Genomic DNA, 27,118 nt, shown 5'->3' with positions numbered 1-27,118 from the left:
TGTGCACAACTGTATTTTTACTCAGGAATGGAGCCTATAGAGTACAAAGGTTTGCTTCATAAGTATTCATAATATTCATAAGTGATTGAACTAGATCAGAAGGTCCAGAGGAGCTCAGAAAGTAGAAGGCCCATCAGTTTAGTTCCATTGCCATTATATGATATGCTCCATCTAAGAAGTCATGGCACCAAAATGGACATGTACAAAATATAAAACAAACAGATCACTCAGGATTTAATTCAGGTTTTAATCAATCAAGGCAGGAGATTAGATTTAAAATTTCAGAAAATGAGATTTGATGAGTAAATAGACATTTCTATCAATGCCAAAGTATTCATCCTTGTATATACAAAGAGAGAAATTTCACATATATATATATTTATATATAAAAGAAAAAATATTTCAGAAGTATTTTATAAATAGCTAAAATCCAAGAAGAGAAAAATCTGTACTTCCTTGTATGTTATGCTACATATTCAGTTTCATATATAAATGAGGAAAGAGAATTTCGCTTCTTGTTCTATTTTACACGTTCATATAAGAAAAAGTAAATTCTTATTTTTTTTATAGGTATATTTGTCTTCTGGAGTCCTGAACTGAATTCCTGGTTTGAGGAATTCAGGATGTAAATAAGTAGGCACTTAGTACACTGAGAAGAATTATACTAAGTCAGGTACAGAAAAATATACATGGAGTATGTAGATCAGATAATTGCACAGAACTACTGGAAGGAAAAAAACTGGCCCTTACTACTACATAATCAGAAATCTTCAGAGCAGTGTGCTTGTTCTACTAAATAAATAATATTTGTGCTTGTAGAATCAAAGTAGGATGATAACATCTTCCTCATCCCCAGAGATGGATTTTCTTCTCCATCTCTGTTATTAGGATACGTTTGAATACTGTCACTGCTCTGGATACAAAATTAACCTTTTTTCCAAAAGTTATTTTTTCCAACATTTTTTCTATTTAAGAAAAGCAAAAGATAATTATCACAAAACAATTAGATTTATCTCTTCGATGATGTATAAGGCATTTGGCTGTATTGTTGAAAATGAATCCCTTGGGATGCTGTAATCTTCATAACTTCTCCATTCAGCGTATCATCTTCAATTATCGTTATCAGTCCTTCGGCAATTATTGATGGGCTTAAAAAAAAAGGGGGAGGGGAGGGGTGGGTGAGGATGTTATTTAAGAATCTTGGAATCTTGATGTAACAGAACATGTGAAAAGGACAGGTATGGAAACTGAAGGTAAATCTATATACCCTGAAACTTAATCTGAAATTTGAACAAATTTGTTTTCAGAAAAGCAGAAGTGGTATTACTGTTTCAGGAGAGAAATTGTCTCCTTAGTCATGACATACAACATAAGGCTGCAGCTTTACAAATCATCATTTATTTGTTGTAGGTATCCACATCCCTGTGGATATAGAGGTGCTGCTGGAGTTTTCTCTTTTGGGGAAGTGGGCAGATTTAACCCTTACACAATCCTCTGCAGCTCCTTGCTGATTGTTTTTCTTGGTTATTGTAGCAGGGCTGACAGATTAGTGTAAGTTGAATTTTGTCACATCGGTTTGTTGTGGTCGATAGATGCAATATATCTGACATATGAAAAAGGACAGGCAAAACAACACAGGTTTCCTTTGTGTAGAAGGAGATGAACAGTTAATTGTTAAGAGACTGATAAAGCATTCTAAAAATATCACTTTAGGTCTGTCTTGTTCATGTACTTTTTCCCTAGGTGTCTGCTTTTGGCCTTTCTTGGCAATACCGTAATGGTCTAGGTGACTGATATGATTCACCATGGTTGGTACTGTGCTTTTATGAACTTAGTCCAGTTTTGTCCATTCTTTGTTTGACGTCTGTCTTGTTTCAGTTCCAGGTTTTGTGGAAACCAAACCCTGAATCTCATAAGAAGTTTGATTAAACAAATTTATGGAACAATCCACCAAAGACTATTAAAAACTAATACACTGTCTTTAACTCAGGAATTTGATTTGCAGTTTGCTGGAACTGGGAATGCATAAAGGGAACTACTACTACATAGGAGATGCTCTTAAGTATGTGATGCCTTAAGTATCTGTCATTATTCCCTTGTATATAGGATAACACATTTGATTGACTTTGATTTGAGACAGCATTTCCCCTTTTTTACTTTAATTTTGCCTGCTGAGAATCACTTGAAAATGTTAATGAGTGTGCTTGTTCTTCATTTACAAAGGTCAAAAAACATTGTATCTGACTTGACTTACTCCATGACACCATAGAACTGCATCATATTTTTGATCTCATCTTTGTATGAGAAGTATTGTCCCATGTTCTCTTCTTTATCTATTGACTGAAGAATTGGCGTGTTGACAAATCCTGGACAAATTGTGTTGAGTCTCACACCATAGTTTTCTATGTTAGCAGCTAACTAGAAAAGAGGAAGTTAGGCATTCGTCATCAACATTTTTAAACGGTATTGTGTATCTAATTTTTCAAAGAGTAAGATTTATCAGTAAGTATATTTCAGACTTGCCTAGTTAGCAAAATTTGTTAAAAATTTGTTGCAAAACAAATTGTTTTGTTTCAACATCTAAGTTTGAAGTATGCTTTTTCTAGTAATTACATTTTTATTTTCCAACATCTGTTTTGCTGGGAGAACAATTTTACAAGAAATTAACACACTTTTTTCCATATGTCTGTTTTTCCCCCAAATTTTTGTATCAATGCTCTTGACATGTCATTTACCTCCCTCACCTCAACTGAAATAAGATTTGGCCTGTACCCCTAAAGCAGTAATGCTAAACTTTTACAGCTGTTTTATCCTCCCTGCCAAGGAAGAAATCTATCACCAATTATATACACTGGAAAATCCCTGTGAACAGGAAAGGGGCAGGGTTTTTTCATGATGCAGCTCAGGAATATGATGAAAGTAAACAAAAGGTCTGGCTGGATCCTTTCTTTGTGGTGCTACCAGTGCATGCTTGTAGCAAAGGAGAAGTCTGATCAGCAGCCAGGTTGAATGCTGGATGAACTTTCTTAACAATTGCGTAAACCTTATGAACTATATAGGATATATCCAAGAATAACCATAATTGTTCAAAACTAAATTCCATATATGTTAACATTTGACAGGAACCCTTTCTGGTATCATGTAAATCACATCTCATTTTCATAATATGGTAGTTTGCCCTTTTGGTTTGAGAAACAAAAAATGAAGTCATAGACACTTTGTATCACATCCATACGATGTTAGACTGGACTGCCTTTCCTGGTTAAGTATAGTTTATTATTCTTTTTCTCCTCAACTGTACCATGTTCAATAGAGAGACAGCATTTCCTCTGATTTTTTGGTGACTCCTTTATTGTTGACCTTACACTGTGATGTTAAATTACATTACCATGTGAAAGTAAAACTAGAAAACCAGGTGTGAGGTTCTTTCTGTGGCTAATATGTGATGTGCAACACTTAACCATAGTGTGCTGTTTAGCCTAATCTTAAAAAAGGAGTGATTTGTGGGGAGTGTCGGGGAATCAAATCTAGATAGCTACCGAAATGATTTTTTCAGGTGCTTTATTCTGGAAATTAGGTTGGAATTCTTTTATAAGTAGAATGTTTTTAAGCTTAATCTATGAAAATGTAATTATATTTCAGTGTCTCCAAGTTATTTTCTCATTCTGTTTGTTTGATTTGACTAGCAAATTTTGGAGTCAGACTAAGATGTGCTCATACAATATCTAACACATCCCATCCTGACTGTGTCATTTTACATGTGTTAAGAGTTGCTAAGAATAAATAATGGTCAACATATTTGTGTTCAATCACTTTTTGCACTCTTTAGCACCTGTTTATCATTAAAAAAAAAAAAAGTAATCAACCTGGCTTACAAATAAGGAAAACGAAATGCTAAATGACTGGGATGGAGTTATGAAAAATATTTTTTTAAAGCTTGGAAAAGAATGTATGACTTCTGGGCTCTTCCTGCTGTCCTTATATTATTTTACAATGTCTCTCTCCTGTGTTCCCTAAATCTTCCTAAACTTCAAATTGTTCATAAACACGCACATGCCTTACTTATTCCATCTTTAGATTCTGTTTGTAAAAGGAGGGAACCTCCAGCACTTCAGACACTATATTTGCTTTAAGAAAATTAGTTCCATTTATGTGACAATAGAGAGAGAGCATGAAAAACATAGCATGTCCCAAGGAGCTGCTGACTCTGTTTTCAAAAACATATACTTACTGCTATTGAGCGTGTAAATCCAATTACACCATGCTTTGTAGCACAGTACACAGGTTGGAATGCAGCAGGCATGAGTCCTTTAAAATAAAAAGGTAGCTGAGTAAGGATGTTGGGTACCTCTACTTATGATTACCTTAAACATATATGTAAGTTAATAATGTAAAAAATCAGTGATGGATTTATAGAGATGCAACAAAATAGTTTAGTAAAAATCTTCAAATTCCATTTTGTAATCTGGAGTAAGTTGGGAAAAAGGAATGAAATAGATAAAAACACAGGAAAGCAAAAGAGAAATATTGAAAAAAACTGTATAGTTTAAGACAAAAGTGTAAGACAAAACAGGACAGGATCTGGAAGAATACACTCAAAACCAAGAATTTTAGAGCCTTGTTCAATGAATCTGGATATATGCAAATAAATACTCTGATAACTGACACCTTAACTACTGGTACGCAAACTGGACACTTGCGTTCATTTTAGGGAAGAGGGAAGGTGAGGGAAATATCAATGTCCATTTTGGCTACTGTAACTGAATTAGTATTAGAGTTGTAATACATCACTAAATAAATAAAATATCTGTCTTCAATCCCTTGATTACAGTTTTTCTCTGGATTTTTTTTTTTTTGAGATCTTTTCCCCTAGCCATACTGCAAGAGAGAGGAATGCATATGCTGCTCAACTGACAGATGTGCAGTCAGGCAATACATTTGCCCATGAAATACCATTGTTGTTTATTTGACAACGTAGTTAGTACTATAACAAAGAGTAACCACTATAACAAAAGAGTACATGCTCCTTTGCATAGTGTTTTTTGTTCAAAGAAGCAAGCATAAACAAAATATTTCAGACTGTGCCATCAGATGCAGTGTAAAATTTATTTTACTTACAGTACTGCTATAGTAATATTTCGTAGGTGATGGTTTTTAAGAAGAGATTTAAACGAAATAGGGAAGTAATTCTGCAATAAGTAAATGGTAAAAAACACCAAGGAGTGAATGCAGGACCTCAGTGAAGAGAGGGTATGGAGATAAGTCAGTAAACACTGTAAAAGGAAGGATAAGATGAACTCCTCAGATAGTGAGCAGAAAGAAATGAAAGCAGAGATATGGACAGGAAAGTTTCTTGAAGCATTTTTTTTTTTGGACTGAATTAGGTAGTCTGAAAAAGGTTTCACTGTATGGTACCTCCTACAGCGGGCCCTGTTCTGAAATGAAAAACCAGGATGATGCTATTTAGAAGGGGACAGAAACAAAGAGTTAACAATACTTGGTAATAGCACTGCAATCTTCTATAAGGAAAAGGAGAAGCAAAATGAAAAGTGACTTTTGAGATTGTGAACCTTTGTGATGGGAGTGGCAGAGCATACAAATTTCATTTACAGTATTGAAAGAAGAGCAGAGGCTTCGGTGGAAAAATAAGAACTTAATTCTAGTAAAACTGAGTTTGATGGCAAAAAGCTCATCAAGAAGAGACAGGCCATGAGTATATATATGTATTTCTAAACACTATGCCAGCACTATTCACTGTAAAATAAAAGCTAAACTGCACCACATGGATGCTCTGGTTCCACTTGAATGCTAGGAATGGATGAATAACAAACTAAAGTCTGTGTAGTTAGATGACGAAATTTGTGTTCTTGAATGTGGTATTGTAAAACCTCGATGCTGATTTTGATGCCTTCATGTTTAGTTCTAATGGAAATCAACTGGATTCATATCTAAGATATGTTTCTTATTTCATATTTTAAGTGATATAATCAAGAAAGAGTGTGACTTATCTCAGTGGAGATGATGGATACAATACTCAGCTATTAAGTATGGATTTGTGAGAAAAATATGTATGCCAGAGACTTTTGTGAGGTCTTTACTCTGGAATCCACTTTGTTCAAAGAAAATTACTTTTGAAGAAAGCTCTAATTATAACTCTGACAGCTTCAAGGTTTTATCTTAGTTTAAATGTTATGTTGGTGATCCAGTGAAAGCAATACTGTTAGCACCACTGTTCAGCGCTGGGAAATGAACAACTTAACCTAGTGGCTGGTTATGTGCTTAGCTTGGATTAATGTATTATGCTTCTGACTGAGAATCTGGTTTTGAAAAATGTCTTCCATGGTGTCTCCTCTGGGTTGCGATTGCAACAAAGACTTCTCATTCCTCTGTTTGGTGACTTCTGATTGTCATCCATCACCACCATTTTTCATGATAATTGGAAATGTTGGGATACTCACACATTGGAAATATTATGATATTATTATTTTTTAACCCTTGAGTAGTTTTACATATTTTAAAGATGAAAACCATTCCAATAAGGCATACAGACATACGTAAAATGTACCGGGAAATACAAAGGAGGAATTGAGAAGGTTATTTTGTTTGTTTGTTTTTTTTAAACCACAGTAAGGAAAGTTACTTTTTTTTTTTTTTCTTGAAAGGGAAGAGAAATAAAGTAAGGAAGGAAACAGCTCGCTATAATGAACTGGGAAGAAGGTTCGAAGACAAATGTCAAAAGACGGCAGAAATAATTTGACAGGAAGAGAGGAACAAATAAATCATCGTTTGGTTAAATGAAAGCATTTAAACCAGTTCTAACTGAAATTATTATTATTATTATTTTCTCTAAAATGGAGAATTAAGAAGAAATCAACTCACTGTCAGCCAAAGCAGTGACAATGAAGAGCTAGTCCTAGCATCCTTTACAATGACAGTCCTGCCTCACTTTTGTTCCCAAGTTCAGTACTCAGTACCACAGTGCGGTTTCCAGCTCTGAGCCATTGCCCTGCCCCAGGGAGAGCTGAACCTGTATCTGTTAATGGTGTGTCCTAAGGACTGTGCTAGAAAGTATATTGGGATGAAGTGCTGTGTGACATTGATTCTGCTCTGCTCGAGTATTTATTTTACCAGTGCATGAAAATGATTTCATAACATCCGTTAGTGCATTCATTTGTTAGAACATCTGGATTCTATTTGCTGCTCCCATAAATATTTAATTATCTTATGTAAAGTGGAATGGCATCACTGAAACAGGCTGGAGAACATTATGCACAAAATAACTGTGGGGGGGAGAGAGTGTTCAAATGGGTGATGACTGAAGGTGCCCTTTGGGTTACCAAAAGCAAAACAATGCATCAACTATGTAACTGTGTTTTTGTTTGTTTGTTTATTTTTCTTCTTAGTTCTTCACAGGCTGACAGAGGGGCAGCTCGTGCCCTCATTTATACGCCTTGCTGGTAAGGTGTCAAGACCAGTTGTTACCATTTCAGACATGGTGTCAGGCTTCTCACTACAGCTACTTTTTTATCAAGGTCAATAGTTTTAGTTAAGTTTCATGGTCCATATCTTTAGAGATTGTTATTGGAGATGGAGAATTGAATCAATAAGCTTGATTTGTATTAGTAAGCTTTATTGAAACCATTTTCTCTGAAGAGTTCACTGAAGAGTTTTAATGAATACAGAGTTAAGGATTTTTTTTCCAGGTATGCTTATCCACTGAACATGTTTCACTCTGAAATTTGAGCAAGTCTCTTCCTTTGGATAAGATATATTAGCTTTTATGTGCCCTTTCCAGTCTATTTTCTTCATGAGTGCACAGTTAAGCAGCTTGGGACAAAATTGGTTTCTGTTTGATAGTATCTTTAAGTTTCAGTAATTCTTTGAAAAGTGTACTTTCTGTTTGGATGAAAATGTCACAGAGAATAAGAAACCACAGTATGTTTTCTAACAAGGCTGTTCATCTCACAGAGGCTTTGAGCTCATCAGAAAGTAGTGCTTCTACACTATGATTAAGCTCTATTCCCAGTGATACTTTAGGGAAATATGTTCATGATTAAAACATTTAAATATTCTATTAAAATATTCAAATTTTCTCTCACCAGTGTTTCATAATGTCAATACCTTGTACTATCCTAAATTTCTAAATTTTATTTATTTTAATGGAAATGGAGAAAATGCTGAAAGGTAAGTTTTGGGTCACTGACGGAATCCATTTTAAAGCAAACCAAAAGTGTGCTTCTCTGTATACTGGAAAATATTGCCAACGTAGTTTGTTTCCCATGCTACATTGGGTTTCTTTTTATAAAGTATAGCTATTATTGCAACACATAGAATACTTACAAACAAATAACATCACAAAGATTTAGCCACATTTATTTAAATTAAATGTCTTTCCAAACCACATTACAGAAATCTCCTTTGTTACCCTGAGGCAAAAGTCTGAATAAACAGTATGGAATACGCTTACAACATCCTCTGAGGGTCAAAGCCATGTGTGAAGAAGCAAATATATGTAAGCAGAAAAATGAGCTAGGGGCACTATGGTCCTACAGAGTGATGAGAGAATTGATTAAAGGGGTTTATATAATACCCTATACTTAAGAGTATGGTGGGATACAAGATCATGTTCACTATGTCAGTTGTGCTACTGTGATCTGTGCCAAAATCAAGGAGACATAGAAAGCCTAGCAAAAATTGTAAGCTGTGTCATTTGTAGGAAATTTTGTAACAGTGAACTGAAGTCTCTAGGGAATAGTTTCTAAATTTTCTAATCTTATTCCTGTGGATTCTGCTCAGCATTCTCATTATTTACATAAGAGAGGAAACAGAAGCTCTGTCATGATGCTGAACTGAAGGCTTCAGTTGTACTGCCATTTATACCTTTACTCCACTGCACTGCATCATTGTGATAAAGTCTTGCCTTTACTCAAAATGATACGAACCATATGCTTAGCTTTGTTCTTGTGAGATATATATATAGGATCAGATCCTCAAAAAAATCTCTTTGTGAGGAAAGACTTTATGTATTTCCTTTGGCTGAAGCTTTCTACAGGTGGAGGACAAACTCTCTGCTTGTTGGAACCTGTATGCTTGAAGTTGAATCAAATCACTGATATGATTGTACAAAAGAGCTATGCAGATCCACTGCACATTGAACAACCTCTCATAAAAAGCTAGTGTATTCATAAGCTAAATATTTTAGTAGGTTTTAAGCTCTCTATAAATACTTTGATTTTTTGTGGAGTCCAGAAAGATACAAAATCAGTTTTACAGAATACCTTCTTAAAGGTATGAAAGCTATCAAAACAAATGTGCATACGCACATATGAATTCCCTTTTCCCTTTATTTACTAAAAGTGTATAGGTACCAGCCACCACATGATAAGAGACAGCACTAAAGTTAGTCAAATAAATAATTTCAGGCATTAAATTTAGTATTGTATGCTTTTCCTGTTGCTTATAACTTCTCTGTTAAAGAAAATGAAAATTAATGTAAGTAGTTTCCTACAGAAGGAGTTTTAGAACAGTTTACTTTTTAAATCTGGAATCAAGTTTACCACAATATATTCAAAAACCTGCTGCTGTTGGTATTCTCTTTTGGCAGTAAAATACAAATTTTCCTATGATCTTAGAGTTTTACTGGAACTACTTCCTCTTAATCTGAATGTATAAATCCCAGAAAATTAAGAAAGCTTCATAGCTTTGAGGAGCAGTGGGTTAGGAGTTGAGTGTTCCATGTGCTTATGTATTTCCTTCCCTTTCATATTTAGTCCCGTCTTGCTGAGACACTAAAGAAAGGAAGATTCAATACAGGAAAGGAATGGTGGGTGCTCTGGCTTTCACCCACTGTGAGTATCCTTGTCATAGGAAGCATTCAAGTAGGCCAAGGGGTGTTCTTTGAAAATGTAAAGCTAGATTCGGTCTCTAGTTCAATCATCGGAGAATTTACCATTGTTAAGAACTGGAAACTAATTACTGTGTGAAGCAAATCTTATTCTTACTAAACATTACATAAGCACTACATATAACTCTACATGCTGCTCAACAAGACACAAGAATGCTTGCTGTCTGCAGAGCATATCTGATATAATCTTATAGAGAAATTGTATGGGAGGGGGATCAAAACCATTTGAGAGTTTAATGATCAACAGAAGCTAGCTCTGAGAAAACACTTGCAGGGAATATTAAACAAGCCCATGGTAGCTTGCGTTTTTTATATGGGGTGAACTGTGGGACTTAGACCTTCAGACTGTAAAGGAGAATTAGCACAGATAGTAAAATAAATAAAACTATAAAAAGTAAGCGTATGTCAGCTTTTATAATGTGGCTTTCCTTATGTCTTTGGAAATGATTACTACACAGAAGCCTTGTAAAAGCAAACAAAGCAAAGGACACTTTGTTTTTGACAGATAACCACAATCATTAGAGCATAACATTAATTAAGTAAATAAATGCATATTTTAATAATTAAAATAACATGAGCTGTTACCAAACGAAGAAAAAACAAGCTGTTAGATCGTAAAAGCAAAACAATTTTTAATCAGTTCAGAACAGTTAGAACAGGAATCAAGCTGCTTGCTACCTTTGCCCTTTCTTAAGCACTCCACGGGCATCAGCACTTCTGTGAAAATGTTTAATCTTTTACTTGTGTTGATGAACTCTTTTAGTGCAATAGCATTTTCCTTCAGGCTAATTTGGTCCCAGTATAATGTCAATTTTAGCTAATGAGATAAACATACTGGCTTCAGTAGGCAATGTGTCAGGCAGTATTGCAAGTGCTGACTTAAAGGACATGGAGACTTTTACTAAAGTACCCCTCACTCATAAGGGGCACGTGTATGTATTAAGTCAGATCCTCATATGATAAGAGATCCTCATGATTTATCTCAATAGGGCGAACTGGATTTCTCATTGCAAAGCCCAGGCTTACAATAGCGTTTAACAGTACTCAGAACACTCACAGCTATTCTGCACTTATCCCCATTCACAATCAGGACCTGGGGCCACTGCTGTCTTACCGGCTTTTCACTATTAGAGCACATAGGAATACCCTGGAAAAAAATACTATTATTTGGTATTCTACATGGATACAAAAGAAAGCAGTGACAATCCAAGGATAAGCCAGCATATGCATTATATTTCCCAGATGTCATGACAGTAGTAAGAAAGAATGCAACCATTTCCCTGCATGCTTTTTGAGGAAGGGTATCAGGGGGCATATCGTTCTATATTTATCATTTCCCATATCATTCCCATATCATTTATGCTTTTTTGCAGTGAGCATGGCAACATCAAGCCTGCTTGCAGGAAAGGGTGTACAATTTTGCCTCACAACTCAGCAGCAATAACCCTGACTGACTTAGAAGCCATATAATTCTATTTCTGTGCCAATAAATTGAAATAGAGTTATAGCATAAACAAGCAGTTGAGCAAAAAACATGTCATCTTAAGCTCAGTGAAATATGAATGTTAATTTTATGGCTTCTCAAGCAGAGGTGGCTCACCTCTGAGAGGGCTTGGAGCATAGGTATAGTGGTATTTGACAATCTTCATTAATAGGCAGATGCAGCCTAATCTTAAATAGTGTCACAGCTGGGCCCCTATGGAGGTGAGCAGAGGGTCTGCTACTGCTTCCTCATTTTCTGTGAAAAAGCTTATATGATTTTCCATATTTGGTGCCTGATAAATGCTTTATAATATCAAAAATAATCAGATTTAAAGTAACCTGAATTAAGGTTAGGTCTTCACATTAGATTATGTTTCACACTGTGGAGCACATACTGTTGTAACTCAGCAATGTTACTAAATAGTGTGGAATAAGCATAACGAATTGAGGCTAGTTAGGTTTTGCTCGGCGTGGTCCTACTGAAACCTGAAAAAAAACCTCTGATGCTGTATTTACATCATGCTCAATATTATTAAATATGAGGCTGATATGTTAGGAAAATTACTGAATATTTTAAAGCAAATTAAAGTTATGTTCCTTTGATATTACTTCTGTTACTATGATGAAAACCGGCTCAAAATGAGAACAAACAGGGAAGAGCCATAGGAAAGAAGAAAAAGTGTGAGCGATCAGTATGATTCATTGATTTTAGAAACAAATCAGTGAGGAGAAAGTGTTTACATACAAAATATTCTCACCTGCTAAGGATGAGATATTAATGATTACTCCTCCATCACCTCCATTTCCTTTTCTCATATATTCTAGGCCAAGGTAGGTTCCTCTAATCACAGATGTCTGACATAAGGAGAAAAAGGATAATTTTATTCAAAATATGTTTCCTAAAATATGTTTCGTTTGTGCTCCTAAAAACAGTCTTGCTTTAGTGGTGATGCTTAGAGCCTGTATTACTTTACTTGAGATTTTAATTTTACTTTGAAGATTATAAACAGAAGATATTCCACGGTAATGCAGCTCAGTAACTTCAAAAGCACAATTGCAATGAATAGAAATAATTATTATTTCTTAATTATTTTTCTCATAAAGATATCAATAATAAAACTAAATAGTTGCAGCCTGAAATAAACGCTGTGAAGGACATGAAATCCAGACTAATTTATAAATGAAACGCATACTTTCTGTATAAGGAGTGGATGAACTGATCCAAGTCCCAGCATTTTTATTCAGATGAACTCTTTGTTACAGAAAATGTAAAGGCTGAATTTGAAGATGTTGCTAACACTGATGGCCCCATTTGACTCAGGGCATGAGAAACTTGCACTTTATAGGATGTGATCCTAAAAGAAGTTGTGAGATCTATTTCTGGTCCTAAAATTTGTATTTTCTGACTGAAGTTACATCATTTTTACCATTTCTCTCAAAAGAAGGTAAGCCCAAACAGACAAATATAGGTAAGGTTAAAAAAAATAAAATATTCTAAGAGATGTGAAAGAAGGTGTTGGCATATTTGCTGCAGCATGTAATTTTATTTTATTTTATAAGAAAGATCTTTGAGGAAGAAGATCATGTTGAGACCTGTATAATCTTGATTGCTTAAGATCTGTTTTAGAACCCTACTGCTGGGATTCAACTCACCGAACTTAAGACATTTAAACAGATTCCTAAATGTATGCCGAGCCTGAGGTTATCAGCCTCCTAACCCAGAGGAAGTCTGTCTCCCAGAAGGTAAGTTGCTTTACCATAGACTTTAAGAATTGCTAATAGAAAGTTATGGTGATGCTTCTAGTGGAAGATAGTATATTTAGTGCAATATTGCTGCATTTACTTTAGTGAAATGTTGCTGCAAGTTTCATAAATATTAATTGTTTATATAATTTTCTTAGATCCCTGCTGAAACATTTCATACTTGGTTTACAATTTCTACCTAATTTTTTTTTTTTAAAATCATTTAATCACTTTTATATTTCCAGAAATATTTAAGTTTTTAAACAAGAACTCAATTTATATTTTGTGTCTAACACTATTTATTTGACCCAAACAAAGATGCTCAACAAATGAAGTGGCCCTACAAATCTGTCCACATCTGCACATAGTCAATTCCCTGAGGGTTCTGTTAGGGAGAAGACCGAGGAAGGTTTGCAGAACTATGAATCATGGAGGAGGAAATGTCCCAAAGTAATAAAAACACAGTGTGTTTAAAAAAGAAAAAAAAAATTAAGACACGTATTGCATCTCATTTTTACTAGCTGGTGTTTTTAGACATATATGTTATAAAACATAAGAATCTTAATTCAAGTCATTTTGCCTTCTACAAGAAATACGCTAGTCTTTTTAACTGGAATCATATTTGTAAGACTGTGTGTCTTACTGTTATTGCTTTTTCAGTGTCTGAGTAACATGAATAAACTGCACATTTACAGAGATAAAAGAACTTGAAATGTCATTATCAAGTTTGCTTTGTAATACTGAGCGAGCTTTTTTAAATTTTCTATAGTTGTGGTATTTTGTGGCATTTTAAATATAAATATGTTTTCAACGTACCATTTTCCTGCAATAACATAAAAATCACAATATTGGAATATTTCAAAAGTCTGAAATAATGTTTTAATTTTTTTAAATTAAAACTTCCCATAAAAAAGTTTTTTGTTTTATGTTTTTCTTCTGGAAAGTTTTGACACTAGAAGCATTTTGTTTATTATCAAAATAATGTTATTTATTAAACACTTAGTAGTAGTCTCACAGTGTTTAATGTTGATGGCCACATCTAAATTTCAAAGGATGTATTGAAAAACAAGATAATTTATGCCTAGTACCACTGCTGTAAGGTACATTTACTCTGAAAATAAACTCAATGACAGCTCAACTGAAATTAGACTTGGTATTAAGGATGGGTGATGACTTTATATATATATATATATATATATATGTGTATATATATATATATGTATATATTTACATACATACGTATGATAGGCTGTACACTAGACATTTTAGAAAAGCAAGGGTTAATGCAGTCTCTGGAGAGCAGGTGCAGGTCCTATCATGCCCTGCAGCAGTGGCTCAGCCTGCTGAACAGAAAAGGAGAATTCCATTTAGGATGATTAGAGGAAATAAATCAGTTGGAGAAGGAAGTAGCTTGGGGCTCCTTGAGGATTTTTCTATTCCTCCAGCCTTCTAATTCAAAGAGATAATAGAGCAAGATGAGTCCTTGGCCAAACCACAATTAGAAGACAGGCAAAAAGTGGGTAGCTTGATGCTTCTATCAAAATCATAGTACTGCTCTTTTTTCTCTCTAGACTCCATTAGCTTGGCATCTCTTGGTGAGCTTGGTTTTGTTACAAAATCCATCTATGCAAGTGTGCAAATTGCCGCCTAAGGCTTCCTTTTGTATGAAATGTGACTTCGGTTTCCGATGTTAGAATCAGAATATTTTGGCTGAATTCTAGAAGAAAGTTTATCAACTATTACTTTACTATAACACGAAATTCACAACAGAAAATAAGACAAAGAATGATGTGTTTTGTGCACCGCATTTTCCTGGTTTTGGGAATATGATGGAAAAATGTCTGCTACCTACTTTTCAATAAACTAAAATAAATTGAAGGTGTTTTCAGGTGGTGGAATTCTCTGTGTATATAAGAATAGTAACTTGATCCTGTGCTCCTAACCAATAACAATTTTTAGTTTGTCTTTTGTAATTAGAAATTCTGGGAAACTTAACATTTAAAATGTCCTAATTAAAAAAAAAAAAAAAAGCACGACTCATTTTATATGGCAAAGATATATGCTGTGAGGATTAACTTCATAAAAGAAAGACTGTTGCATTTTAACATAGAATTTTTTTACAGTTCCTTAGTTTATAACTGCACCCAGCTGGATGTTCTCCATAAACATGTCAAGAACAAAGAGTAGGGAATTAGCCAAATTTACAATTAAATGCAGGAAAAGTAAAAATTAGGACAGCCGGCTCTTGCCTAGCTTGTTTGCTCCTGGCTGCTAAAAACTGGTAGAACATCTCAATGGTTGTCCTTACAGCTGTTGGAAAAAAAAAAAACACGACAAAAACAAACCTGTGATCTCAGTGATACTGCTGTTTGTTTTCTTATCAAAATATATTTTACTCTAGCAAATAAAGAAGACAACCTATCAAGGTGTACTGCAGGTCTGAGCGTGCTCTCAAGGGAGGCAATTTTGCTCTATACCTGCCAGTAGAAGCCTTAGGATTCTTTTCAGTTAATCTTAATGTCTCCTAATATTAGCTTCTGGAAAACTCAGATTTGCATTAGAGATCAGACATTCTGAAGCATAGACTGATAAAACTAAAACTCAGTATCTCACAGCATGGTAAATTTTGAAAAGTAATTGTGAGAATGCTCAAAACATTTGCAGTTGCTATTGGAAGCATCCTATCAGTAATCAGCGACTTATGTAACAAATTGTTTGGCAATTTAGGTATCAGTGTCAAAATCAGAAACAAAAATCTGAGGCTCTTGACAAGTCTATGTATCCCACAGCTGTATGGCTTTAATTCTTGCTCTGAAAGAAAGCATATATGGAAACTGATTCTAGTCAGACTGCTAGTCTTCAGTAGAGCTCTAATTCAGTTTGTTCTGGCTCTATGAATCTGCCTACCCAGTGTTGTACAATGTTCTTGTATTCCAATATAACACCTGTAAGTCGATTTTCATACTCTGTATTTCATTTTACCGCTTAGCTTGATCTATAAGTAATAATAATTAAAGTATTTTCTTTTGTAGTGGTGGCTTCCAGAATATCTTTAATCATCATCATTTGCAAATGGCAATTCTTTTGGAAGTGATTTAATACATTATTTTTTTTTTAGTGTTTCAACGCTGATGTAGTTTCTTATAATATTAAATAAGGTTTCCCTTGTCACCTATAGTCTGATACTTCTGTTTTCTCCTTAATGACGGCAATATTTTATGCTGGGAAATTATTTTTGCATTCGTTCACTGCTGAAGATGACTACTGTTGACAAGGTAATAAATATGACTTCCTTTGAGAAAACAAAATGGTAATCAGTCCTAATATTTAATGTAGGTTTCTGAGCTAAAGGAGCCCAGGCCTTTGTGCTAGGGATACTGCGCATAAAATGAATGAAAGAGCCATTGACTCACAGTTTCATAACCCATGGAAAATGTTAGCAGTTTTCTTGTAGGTCAGGGAGGTGGGACTGATTTTATTGTAGATTTTCTAGGAGGCAGATGGGTTGTAGTAAGCATGCAAGTCCCTTGGCACTCCTATTAGTTTGCTTGCTATATGAAATGAAATTCTAGGGTCTTGAGTTTGAGTTCCTGCCTCAAACTGTGGAAAACAAGAAGTCCTAGGGAGGGAGAGGCAAAAGGAAGGTGTAGTAGGATTTGTTCCTTTTCTAGAATTCAGTAGCTGTTTTACAGCATGGGAGTGAAATACTACATTTAAGATTTTTATTATGTAGTTTTTCTTTGTCTTTTTCCCCAAATGTTCCTCAGGGACAGAGGAATAATGTTGCATTTTAAGTAGCTAGGCTTAAGTAGTCCTTATTTCAAAGAATGTGTCTTTCATTGTATTTCAACATTGAGTACTGTAAACACGCATTAAAAATTAACCTATGAAGTTAACTGGCCTACTGTGCAATTAAAGTAAATCTGTGCTTCCTAAGACAATATGAACAATAGAAATTATTATGCTTACAGTTGTTTTCTTTAATGTACTTAGAGGATTGATCCTCACTCCACCAATTTTAAGATGATTGCTACTTCTCACTTTTTGGCGTCCATATCTCTGCCTAGGCACGTAATCCTGTTTCTAGCATCAAATTATGCTGAAGGAATAAGCGACTAAACCATTGAACAACAGAGTTGGTGTATTTCTTGTTGCCTTAGAATGCAAGCTTGACAAACTAGTTACCCGTGCCATTTACTCATCTACAGACAGCACTGTGTTTTGTTTTTGTTTCGTTTCAGAAGGCTTCACTTTGAGCAGTTATGTTAATAGCATTAAGAAACAGCACTTGCTTGTCTGTACTGTGGGGCCAGGTTGTAATTCCCAGCTGCTGAATCCAGCCATATGTCCTGGTCATATTATTTTGGGATGAAAGCTCAGCCCTTGTAATTTCTCCTGGTACACTGGGAAAGGAAAGCAAGGTATACGAACCTTGCTGCATACACCCTCCAAAGCAAGGTGAAGGTTGTAGCGCACGCCCAAGAGATCCCTTATCTGGCTTGCACAAGGGAATGGCCTTGCAATGATCACCAAGTATTTGTCCCCAAAATCAATAAAATGAATCACTTCTGAAGTTTGCCTACTTACCCTTAAGGTTGCTGTTGAGATGCTAATTGGCCTTTTGAGGAATAGTTCCTTATTGATGAACACATCAATTGATTTTGCAAGGTTTGCTAGTTGCTGGAAATTTTACTTCACCATGAACTGTATTAAACTGAGCCACACATACATGCTTCTCCTAATGTACTTCATCATTTGCACATGAAACTTAACTACCTCCTTACGACCCAGGAAATGAGCAATGCAAATGGTGTAAGCAAGGGAGTAAGACAACTCTCATTACTTAATTTATTTATCAGAGCAAATGATAACTAGCTACTCAGATCTTTGGGGATATAAATTCTAAAATTTGGCTAGCATTTCAACGTTTCCCTAAATCTCTTCCTTTGACCATCCTCAAAGACCTTCTAGATGTTAATAAACCTCTTCACAGGCAGTGCTTACCCCTCTACCCATACTTCCACAGTATATGAGGAGACAAAAGTTTGGTTTGCCTTAAGAACACTTTAGTCACAAATTTCTGATAACTGACTTTGGATATTTCGTATTTATGCTGACATATTTTGTAAGTATATTTTTCCTTTTTTTTTTTTTTTCATTTTACTGGTGTTACCATTACAATGCAGACAAGGGATTAAGTAAGAACAACAATTCTACTACACAGTTTACCTCAAACTATTTTTTTCTGAATCCTGAATTGAGGTAGCATGCCAACTTTCCCACTTTCTTCTACTTTTGCCAAAAACCACATCTTCTCTTATTTTATTATGATTGAGGAAATAATATGTTTTAAATGTCTTTTAAAATTGTGAACTGTCCCTGAAACAATTTTCAGAACTTTTTATTACAATACAATATTATTACATCGTTTTTGCTTTAGAGCATGAAGAAAAAAAATACACCACACAACAACAAAAAACTACCTCACAATTCTTTTCCTGTGAAACTAGATAAACAAGTTAATATTAAGATACATAAAAACTAAACAGGTATTCACCTACATGTTAATTAATAGTGCTTTCCTAGCAGAATGCTTTAGCGATTTTTAGAGGCTTATACATTTGATCTTTCTGGACCAAATTTGTGTATCAGTAAATGTGTATAATCTTTGGAGATCAGTATTAAATTTCTCTTTAAAAAATATTGACATTTAATTGTTAAGTTATTCCAAAATAAATTAGATGAAGCTATGATGCTGAGCAGGGCAACACTTTAATAATTGGATCCCGTGTGTTCTTTTTTGGTGTAAGAAAGAAAATAACATGGTCAAAACTTTATGTAAAATGCTCCTGCACTTTGAATTCAGGTAATATTTATGATGTAAGGATATGTGATTCACTGTATAGTGTGACCTATGTCAGTCTTCAGAAACCTCTACTATGAGCATAAAAAGAGACCTTCAAGTTAATTTTGGGATTCTGTGAGTATAAAATGTACTAAATACATTTGTAAAGAGAAAAGATACTGTAATTATAGCAGCCACTATCTGTTCCAGAAAGCATAGAACCTCAGGACAAGAAAGCCTTTCAGAACATCTTGTGTTTAACTAACGTGGGTTCAAAGCTCATCAAAATTTGGGCTTTTTTTTTTTTCTTTCTCTCGTTTAGGTGAAAAGAAGGGGGAAAGTCAGACTATAAAATATCTGGATTCCTTAGGCATAAGTTCTTGTGAAGCTGAATGAAAGAAACGCTGTTTTTGTCATTCTGGATGACTGTAGGTAGGACTCTTGATAAGAATGTGTGTTCTTATGTCTCATTCCTTTCTGTGTATGGGTATGTTTATGTGATGGACTGTTGAAACAACACTGGTAATATCCACTTACGGTGGAATTTATACGGGTATCATAGTTGAATCAATGTCTCAAGCTGATTTTGATCAAGTCAACACTACCAGCCTTGGAGTTTTCTGGTGGGGAATGTATGGCATTGCTAGAATGCTGAACTAAAAGTGTTAATAGAAATATTAATAAAGTAATGAAAAGGTGGATATTATTTAGGACAAAATATAGCGAGGATCTGGAAAGCACTGCAAGAAAAATCTTTCTAGTGGTTGATATTCTTTTTTTCCTTCCCATCTTTATCAAGCTGTCTTGTTTCCTTCATAAGAATCTGTAATGGATACAAGCAGGGATTGTGTTTTATCTCCTCTTTTTCCTTCTGTAGCATGTCCCATTCTTTAAATGTGCTCTTCATTTCTGTTCCTCATGCTTTCTCAAGCAGTGCTCTCAGGAAACTTCCTTGCCCTCCTTTAAAAAAAAGTTCCTGAAGGCCAACTGGTTCTGTGAACTGTTTTAGCCATAAAGAACACACCCGTATGTGTTTGTTCTGATTTATCTTGCTCTGTACTGCTCTACTTTTGCACTTTGTACTTTAAACTGGGGCAGGGAATATTTGTTGTACAAATATATAAATAATATCAGCAAGACAAAGATTGGCATGTAGAGGTTTTTTTCCCTCTAAAAAAAAATAACAAAAAAAATCTGTCAAATGTTTGCATAATGTGTATCAAACTGTGTGCCTATTGAGGTTATTCTTGTTCTTAGAGATAATGCAAAGGATACTTAAATGCCCTACGTGGGGGAAATAGAGACGTTCTTAAATTGCATTTTTCGTACATATTTTTTTCCTTTCTCTACCAGAAGCAAAACATATTTTATGGAACTGGTCAACATAGCATATTGCATGCAGCAGCTGTTATTGTTCCGTGTTACAGTTAATAAGTAAGAAGCAAAAAATGTTTATATCTTGGTTCATGGAAATTACAGTAACTAGATAGAAATGCCCTATGGAAATAAGCTAGGTAGTTGGCTCAAGGTTAGGTAGTTAAAGAATATTCAAATCAAAAGAATAATTAAGATATTTGGATCTTAGTGTGTCCTTAATTTAACCCACATGGCTGTGCTTTTACTTGGATTGATCATTTTAAATGTACTTGTTCTAGTCACCTGCATGAATTGATGCATTTATTCAATGTTCAGCTACAAATTAAATCAGTAGGACACCTATAGTGAACTAACGCAAACAATCATGTATAAATTACAATATCCTCCCCCTACCTCCCACATTTGCAAATTTGTTTGGACATCAGTCTGTAAGTTAAGATATTTACCTGGGCATTAAATATCTTCAAGATTTGTCGACCACAGATACCTTCATTTTTTGAGCTAAATTTATATGTGAATCACAGACAAATGAATTTCTCACATTGGCTTCAATTTTTTTGGGGTTGTGACTAACTATGTGCAAGCACATTTGACAAGTGGATGGCTGCCTACAGTAAATTATATCTTATATTAACTTCAGGCACAAAATAAAAAGAAATAAGTAATCTAGAACTTGAATTCTTTCAAATTCAAAGATCTCTGACAATATGTATTGATGTTGCATATAACTGATGATGTCACACTCCTGTAGGTTCACAATATGAAATATCCTGTTGTTTAATTTGTCAGAATATTTCAGAAATGAAAGAGAGAGGAAAAAATATGTATAGTTACATCTTAAGGAAGATATAAAGGAAAGACAAAGGAAAATGAACATAATAAAAATAATCATTTCTCTTATTGTGGAAACGTTAATCTGTGGTCTCAGTTTAGTGCCTTCCAAGAATAAGCAAATTTGACCTTGGATAGATTTAAAAGGTAAAGAAAGATATTGCTACATCTATAACTTTTTTTTTTTTTAATATGGATTTCTCCATTATTTTTCTAGAGCTTGTCTCATATACATCTTGTGTTACTTGTCCTGGGCTTTTTTGATTATCTGTTAGTTTTCAGAGAGAGACAATTCGAAGACTCAGGTACCTTTGTCCATAAAACTTTTGACAAAACCAAGCTTTTAGTTTTCATATCCTGAGCTATCCTGCTTGTCTGACAAATTCCAAATGACTGATTGGACTCAAACTCCAAATAGTACTCTTCCAAGCTTTGTTTTGCTAGTGCCTTTGCAGATCGAGATTGTAATGCTTTTAAGCACGGCCATAGGATTAACTTGCTGAATCACCATCCAATTAGAACTTCATAGGTGGTAGAACACAAGCTGGCCAGAATTTTATTAACCTAGAAATTTTTTCTTTCTTTTGGAGCTTAGATCTCCTAACTCTGTAGCCTAAATTTTAAAAACAAACAAACAACAACAAAAAAAAAAACACTGAGATAGTTATTGAGGTCTCCCCTCATGAGAGGAATAAGATTTTACCATAGGGTTAGCCAGATACCAGATAACATCAAAGAACCAGTAGCAGTCTGCTTGAAAATGAGTTTTACACATTCATTGAATATATCTGGTTTTATCAAACGCTCTTAAGTGGTGTGCTTCAATTAGTGATGATGGTGAAATAGTCTATATTAAAAACTCAAGCTGTATGCTTGCCTCAGTGGTGAAGAAAATGTAGGAGCTCTTGGCTGAACAAGTTTTCTTGTAGTACCAACAGATGGCAACTTATTCTCTAATGCAGTCCAGCTGACTCTAACAGGGGACTAAAACATTCATGTAAACGGTAGGCCTCATGTAGGTGTAGTTCTACTGCGTTGGGCACCAAATTATTACACCTATGTGGGATTTCATTGGGCTTCACAAGAAGGAGAATGTTGTCTGGTGTTAGCCTGAGTAACTGTGCCATACATCTTGGATAGACAACATAAAGGACACACCACACAGACGTTTGTTTGTACATATGCAGTTAGATGGTTATTATTTGAACAGCTGTGCTTGCCAGACTAATAATCCATGTTTTGTCACGTGGCATGATCTGTATAAACCAAGGAGTGTTAAGTGTATTCCAGCATCAATTACTGAAGTATGAGTATGTGAAAACAGATAATGCTTACCAAGTTAATTTGTATAGTGCTCTCCCAGTCCTTCTCATTGTTCACTCCAGCATTATTAACCACAATATCCAGCCTTCCAAAATGTTCAATTACTTTTTTGAAAGCACCTATAGTAAAATCCAAAGTTAAAACTTCCTAGCACTTATGGAAAATAAGACACAGAAATACATGTATTCATTAAATATAAAAATACAGCATATACTTACAATGCTTTATTAATCCATCAAAATGTTTCAGCTGTTTTCTTAATCACTAATGAGCAACACAGAATTACATGTTTTATCTAACCATTCACCAATATTAAACATATTCAGGAAAACTGAAGGAATTAAGATACCACACTAAGCTTTTCACTCTGTTTTATAATGCCTAACAACATGAGCAAATGAAAGTTCTTAGCACCCATACATTTTGTATTAGATTGGATGTTTGGCATCCTAATTATATAAATTAAGCACTTACATCTTGAGTTTGATGTAGTTAATAAATTCCAGATCTGGCTCCATCTATTTTAAATATAAAATAAAAGCTTCATAGGTTCAGAACCATTTTCTGGTCTGAGTCTGAATTTAACTTATTTTAAGAATGCAGTACTTATCCAGTGATATAACTAATATGAATCTTTCAAGTAAAAACAATTCATCACAGTTCTTGATTAAATTTATCCATTTATGAAAAAGTTTTTATACATCAGGTAACTTTAATTACATCTCACAAATTCAAATCTTCTTCTGTTGATGAAAATAATGACCTGTCTTCCAAAGAATTTAAAAATAAAGAACTGGGAAACTTCCACAGTGACACTGTGTTCTCCCAGGTGACAATGTTTGAACTAAGATAAAAGATGTGTATGGAAAAATACAATGATGTCATAGTGATGAACAAATGCATCTAGTCTGGCCCTGCTCTGACAGAACAGTTGGATGAGATGACCTCCAGATGTTCTTTCCAGACTAAGTTTTTCCATGACTGCAGACCTTATCTGAGATACAAATATAGCTTTTTTGTTCTTCCCTCCAGATATTCCTCATCACTAAACATTTTTCATTACGCAAAACACTCCTCCTCCACTATATTGTTTTAAAAAACATCAGTTGGTGACTGATTTAAAACCCAGAGTATTTCAGGTATAGTGAAATTATGCTCAGCAGGCCTTAATGAAACTACTTCACCAAAAGGTGATCCCAGGATCCTCTGAATTCTCTGGTATTTCTTCTTTGGCTATTAGTGTGTCAATCAAGTCAATCAAGGGTATAGCAGTAGCTCTGAGAGATTGAGCTAGCTTTTTTTTTTTTTTTTTTTTTTTTTTTTGATATTTGCAGGGGTTTACAAAAGCACCAGATGTACTGTTACAAGCTTATTTTTCCCTGAATCACACAGATCCATCACTGTCATCATACTGACATCAGAACAAGAGCTGGGAAGTAGCTGGGAAAGGTTTTATTTGTCCAACTACCCTTATTGTACAGATTTTCTAATAATATTCTGTTACAGAAGAACTTAATATTTTAAAGCATCTCTTTTTGGCTTTCTGCCTTTCAGGGATTTGTTATGTTTATTGCTGTCTCATTCTCTGATCCCTTAACTCTTCAGTCATCCTTCCTCATCTTCCCCCTGCACAAGCAAGGTCAACTAAAAACTTAGCTTAGGAGCAGAATCGAGTACTTTAGCTTAGTTTCAATTAATACAATAAATGCAATTTGAGTACTTGATTAGCTTCCAAATTTTGCAAAATGGCTCTCCTATTCACTTTTAAGCCTTTTTGAAATAGCTTATTTCATCAACTCCACTCTTAAGAGAATCTTTTGCTTTCAAAAACACCAGAGATAGCAGTACTTCTGCCAAATGATCTGCATTAACTATTAAATTCACACATTGACTTGACTAATTGTAGTTTTCTAGCTTGCACCTTAAGAAAATAGCAAAATGTTTTTCAGCTGTTTGCATATCTATGTTAAAATAAAGAATGATTATGAAATTTAATATATTTCTGGTAGAAGTTTACCTGGCTACAATAGTCCATCTGTTACCTTCCCACAGAAAAGAAGATTCTCACTACAAATTCTTAAGAATCTTATCACCCACATGTCTTTCTAAACGGATTTTTTGTTCTTCACTTTTTGAATATAGAATAATTCTGTTTACACTGCAGACTAGTTGTCTTATGAAATCATATAAAATAAAAGCAGATGATCATGCAGAACATTGATCATTACAATGAAGAAGAGGATCCATTTTAATGGAGAGGTAAGAAAAACAGTGGAAAGTAAGCCTAAATACCAGTCATAAGTGAGCTTCCTAAGTTTTCAGGGAAAGCAAAATTCAGTGTATGGTAACTTTTAAAAAGTGGAACAAGATTGAAGATTTTGGGGGGGGAACATGTGAGAGTGCCAACAGAGAAGAAAGCACAGGCAAGAATTGAATATGGATAAAGCAGCTGCTTTTCTACCCATAAGCAATATATACCTACAGATATTAGTTCTAATGCTGTGACTTTTTTCGTATTGAAAGACTTAAACTAAGAAAACTTATGACATTGACTGTAAAAAGCAAGTATAGGACTCAATGCATCCAATAAACGCATAAAATTCTAGGAGTGAAATTAGGTTTATTAATCAGCAGTTTGCAATAGCAAGTGAGGAAAGAGAAGAGAAGACAAAGCAGTAACAAACAGAAGCCCTACAGCGTTTGCAGTTGTGATGGCAAATTTCTGCTAAGCAACCTGCAACGGGAAAAATGCAATAACAGAGAAGCATAAGCAGCTTCCTTGCCATCACTCCAGTCTTATTCTGATCATTCTTTTCCTGATAACTTAGTTCCAAATCCTTCCCCACTGACCCATCCTTCTCCCTCCAGTTCCCAGGGCTCAGCCCTTAGGCCCTGCACTAGCCTGGCACTAAAATGAGGAGGAAATGTGGGAAGTGGGAGAGAGAAAGCATGCTGGGGTAACAGCCATGCTGCAGCACATGCTATTCCTACCCCTAAAGATGCTTATTCTTGCTCCTGAGTTACTCCTCCCACTTGAAGAAAAAGTCAGTAATGAACCTAGCTGATAAACAAACAAAAAAGTTTGCTGATCAGAGCAGATCTCACGTTTAAAGTCCAGTATCTCCCATGTAAAATACTGGAATTGGGCATAATCATGCTAGCTTGGAGCTGGGAACAATATTGCTGAGTTCCGGACTATCCGCAATGCTTTGTGAAAGAGGAATGGATATGCTTCACCACTACTGTTGAGAAAGCAGCGAGTGAAGTGTAGTGCATAAAAGTAGAACTAACAACGCTCGCATCTAGCCTGACACAAATGAATCTGGGGAAAGGGTACTAACAACAGTTATGTCAAAATCTGAAAGTGACTCACTACCTGTGAACGTAACCTAAGAATGAAACTTTAATGAAGTGATGTGGTGACTATGAGATGTTGTGAAGGGTATGTCAAAATTACAAACTATTCCAAGATGTCAGTGGGGAGTAGGATTTATTCACTGAGAACATGAATGGCAATCATATGTGAAGGAAGCTCCTTGCCATGCCCTGCATCTGCAAAACATATGCAAAACTTTATCGATCCTTATCCAACCCCACACTAAAGCAGCGTGCCATCTATTGCCAACTCTTCTTTCGGCACAGCAGCAGACGTTGAAGGCAAGCATGCTGTACAGAAAGAGCACTGCAACCTGGAGGAGATTTATTACTCCTGTGATGAGAGAATGCAGCTTGGAGTCTGTACTGAAGCCTCATAAAAAGCAAGTCCGTGCTTTAAAGTTTATGTATATTACTCATAAAATAACAACTATCTTCTGCAGAGGCTTTCATGCAAAAATGTCACACAGCGCTCAATGGAAATGATTTCTCTGGCTTTTCTTTACGATGTGCCAAGTAACACAGTGAAATACGCGCGCGCTGGCAGTCATATTTCACATCTGCAGGTTCAGAAACAAATCCTTTTTGAGTCACTGTCAGGAGCGATTGGGAGTAGGCTGTCCTGCAGCACCCGTAATTGCGCACCTATAGGTGCAGCAGCCTGGGATCCCTCGGCGCGCTGAGCCGGAACGCAGCGCTGACGCTTGGCCCCTTACCTTTCAGCTGCTCGGGGTCCGTAACGTCGCACTGGATGAACACCGTCCTCTGCGCCTCGAACTGCTCATCCAGGGCCTCCTTGCTCTCTTGCCCGGCCTCGAGGTTGCGGTCCAGCAGCGCTACCTGCCCGGGGACGGAGGGAGGGAAGGGAAGGAGCGGGGCTGAGCGGAGCCCCGCCGAGGCTCGGGGGCTGCCGGTATTCGTGGCGGGGGCGCTGCCCGGGGCTTACCTTGGCTCCCTTGCCCAGCAGCGCCTGGACGAACGCCCTGCCGATGCCCTGCGCCCCGCCGGTGACCAGCGCCACCTTGCCATTGACGTGCATGGCGCTGCCGGCCCGTCCCGCCCGGCCGGCGCACAGGAGGCTTCTCCCGCCCCGCCGGAGGAACCTAGCGCCGTGTCACCTGCCCCAAGTTTCCTCCCTCCGTCGCTCCCTCCCTTCTGCCCTCCTCCTTCTCCTCCTCCTCGCCCTTCTCCTCCTCCCCCCGGCGGTGCCGCTGCGGCCCATTCCCCCCCGCTCCCCT

The 27,118-nt window shown here is 35.8% G+C and overlaps 1 protein-coding gene across 2 annotated transcripts; it reads right to left on the bottom strand.

The window, feature by feature from the left end:
• Window positions 1-230: 230 nt before the first annotated feature.
• HPGD (15-hydroxyprostaglandin dehydrogenase) lies at window positions 231-27,118 on the bottom strand. 2 transcript variants are annotated; one of them, XM_040555950.1, is made up of 7 exons: window positions 26,827-27,118; window positions 26,597-26,720; window positions 22,518-22,624; window positions 12,145-12,241; window positions 4,232-4,308; window positions 2,255-2,418; window positions 231-1,148 (listed from the first exon to the last, which is right to left on the bottom strand). In XM_040555950.1, the coding sequence occupies exons 1-7, from the start codon at window positions 26,917-26,919 to the stop codon at window positions 1,010-1,012; spliced, it is 801 nt and encodes a 266-aa protein (XP_040411884.1). In that variant the 5' UTR covers window positions 26,920-27,118; the 3' UTR covers window positions 231-1,009. The 2 variants fall into 2 exon arrangements, with proteins under 2 accessions (XP_040411884.1, XP_040411885.1); XM_040555951.1 differs by lacking the exons at window positions 22,518-22,624; window positions 26,827-27,118.

The sequence above is a fragment of the Cygnus olor genome, chromosome 4 (assembly GCF_009769625.2).
Source record: "Cygnus olor isolate bCygOlo1 chromosome 4, bCygOlo1.pri.v2, whole genome shotgun sequence".
In the NCBI taxonomy this organism is placed as follows: Eukaryota; Metazoa; Chordata; class Aves; order Anseriformes; family Anatidae; genus Cygnus; species Cygnus olor.
This window is presented reverse-complemented; position numbering and strand designations above follow the sequence as displayed.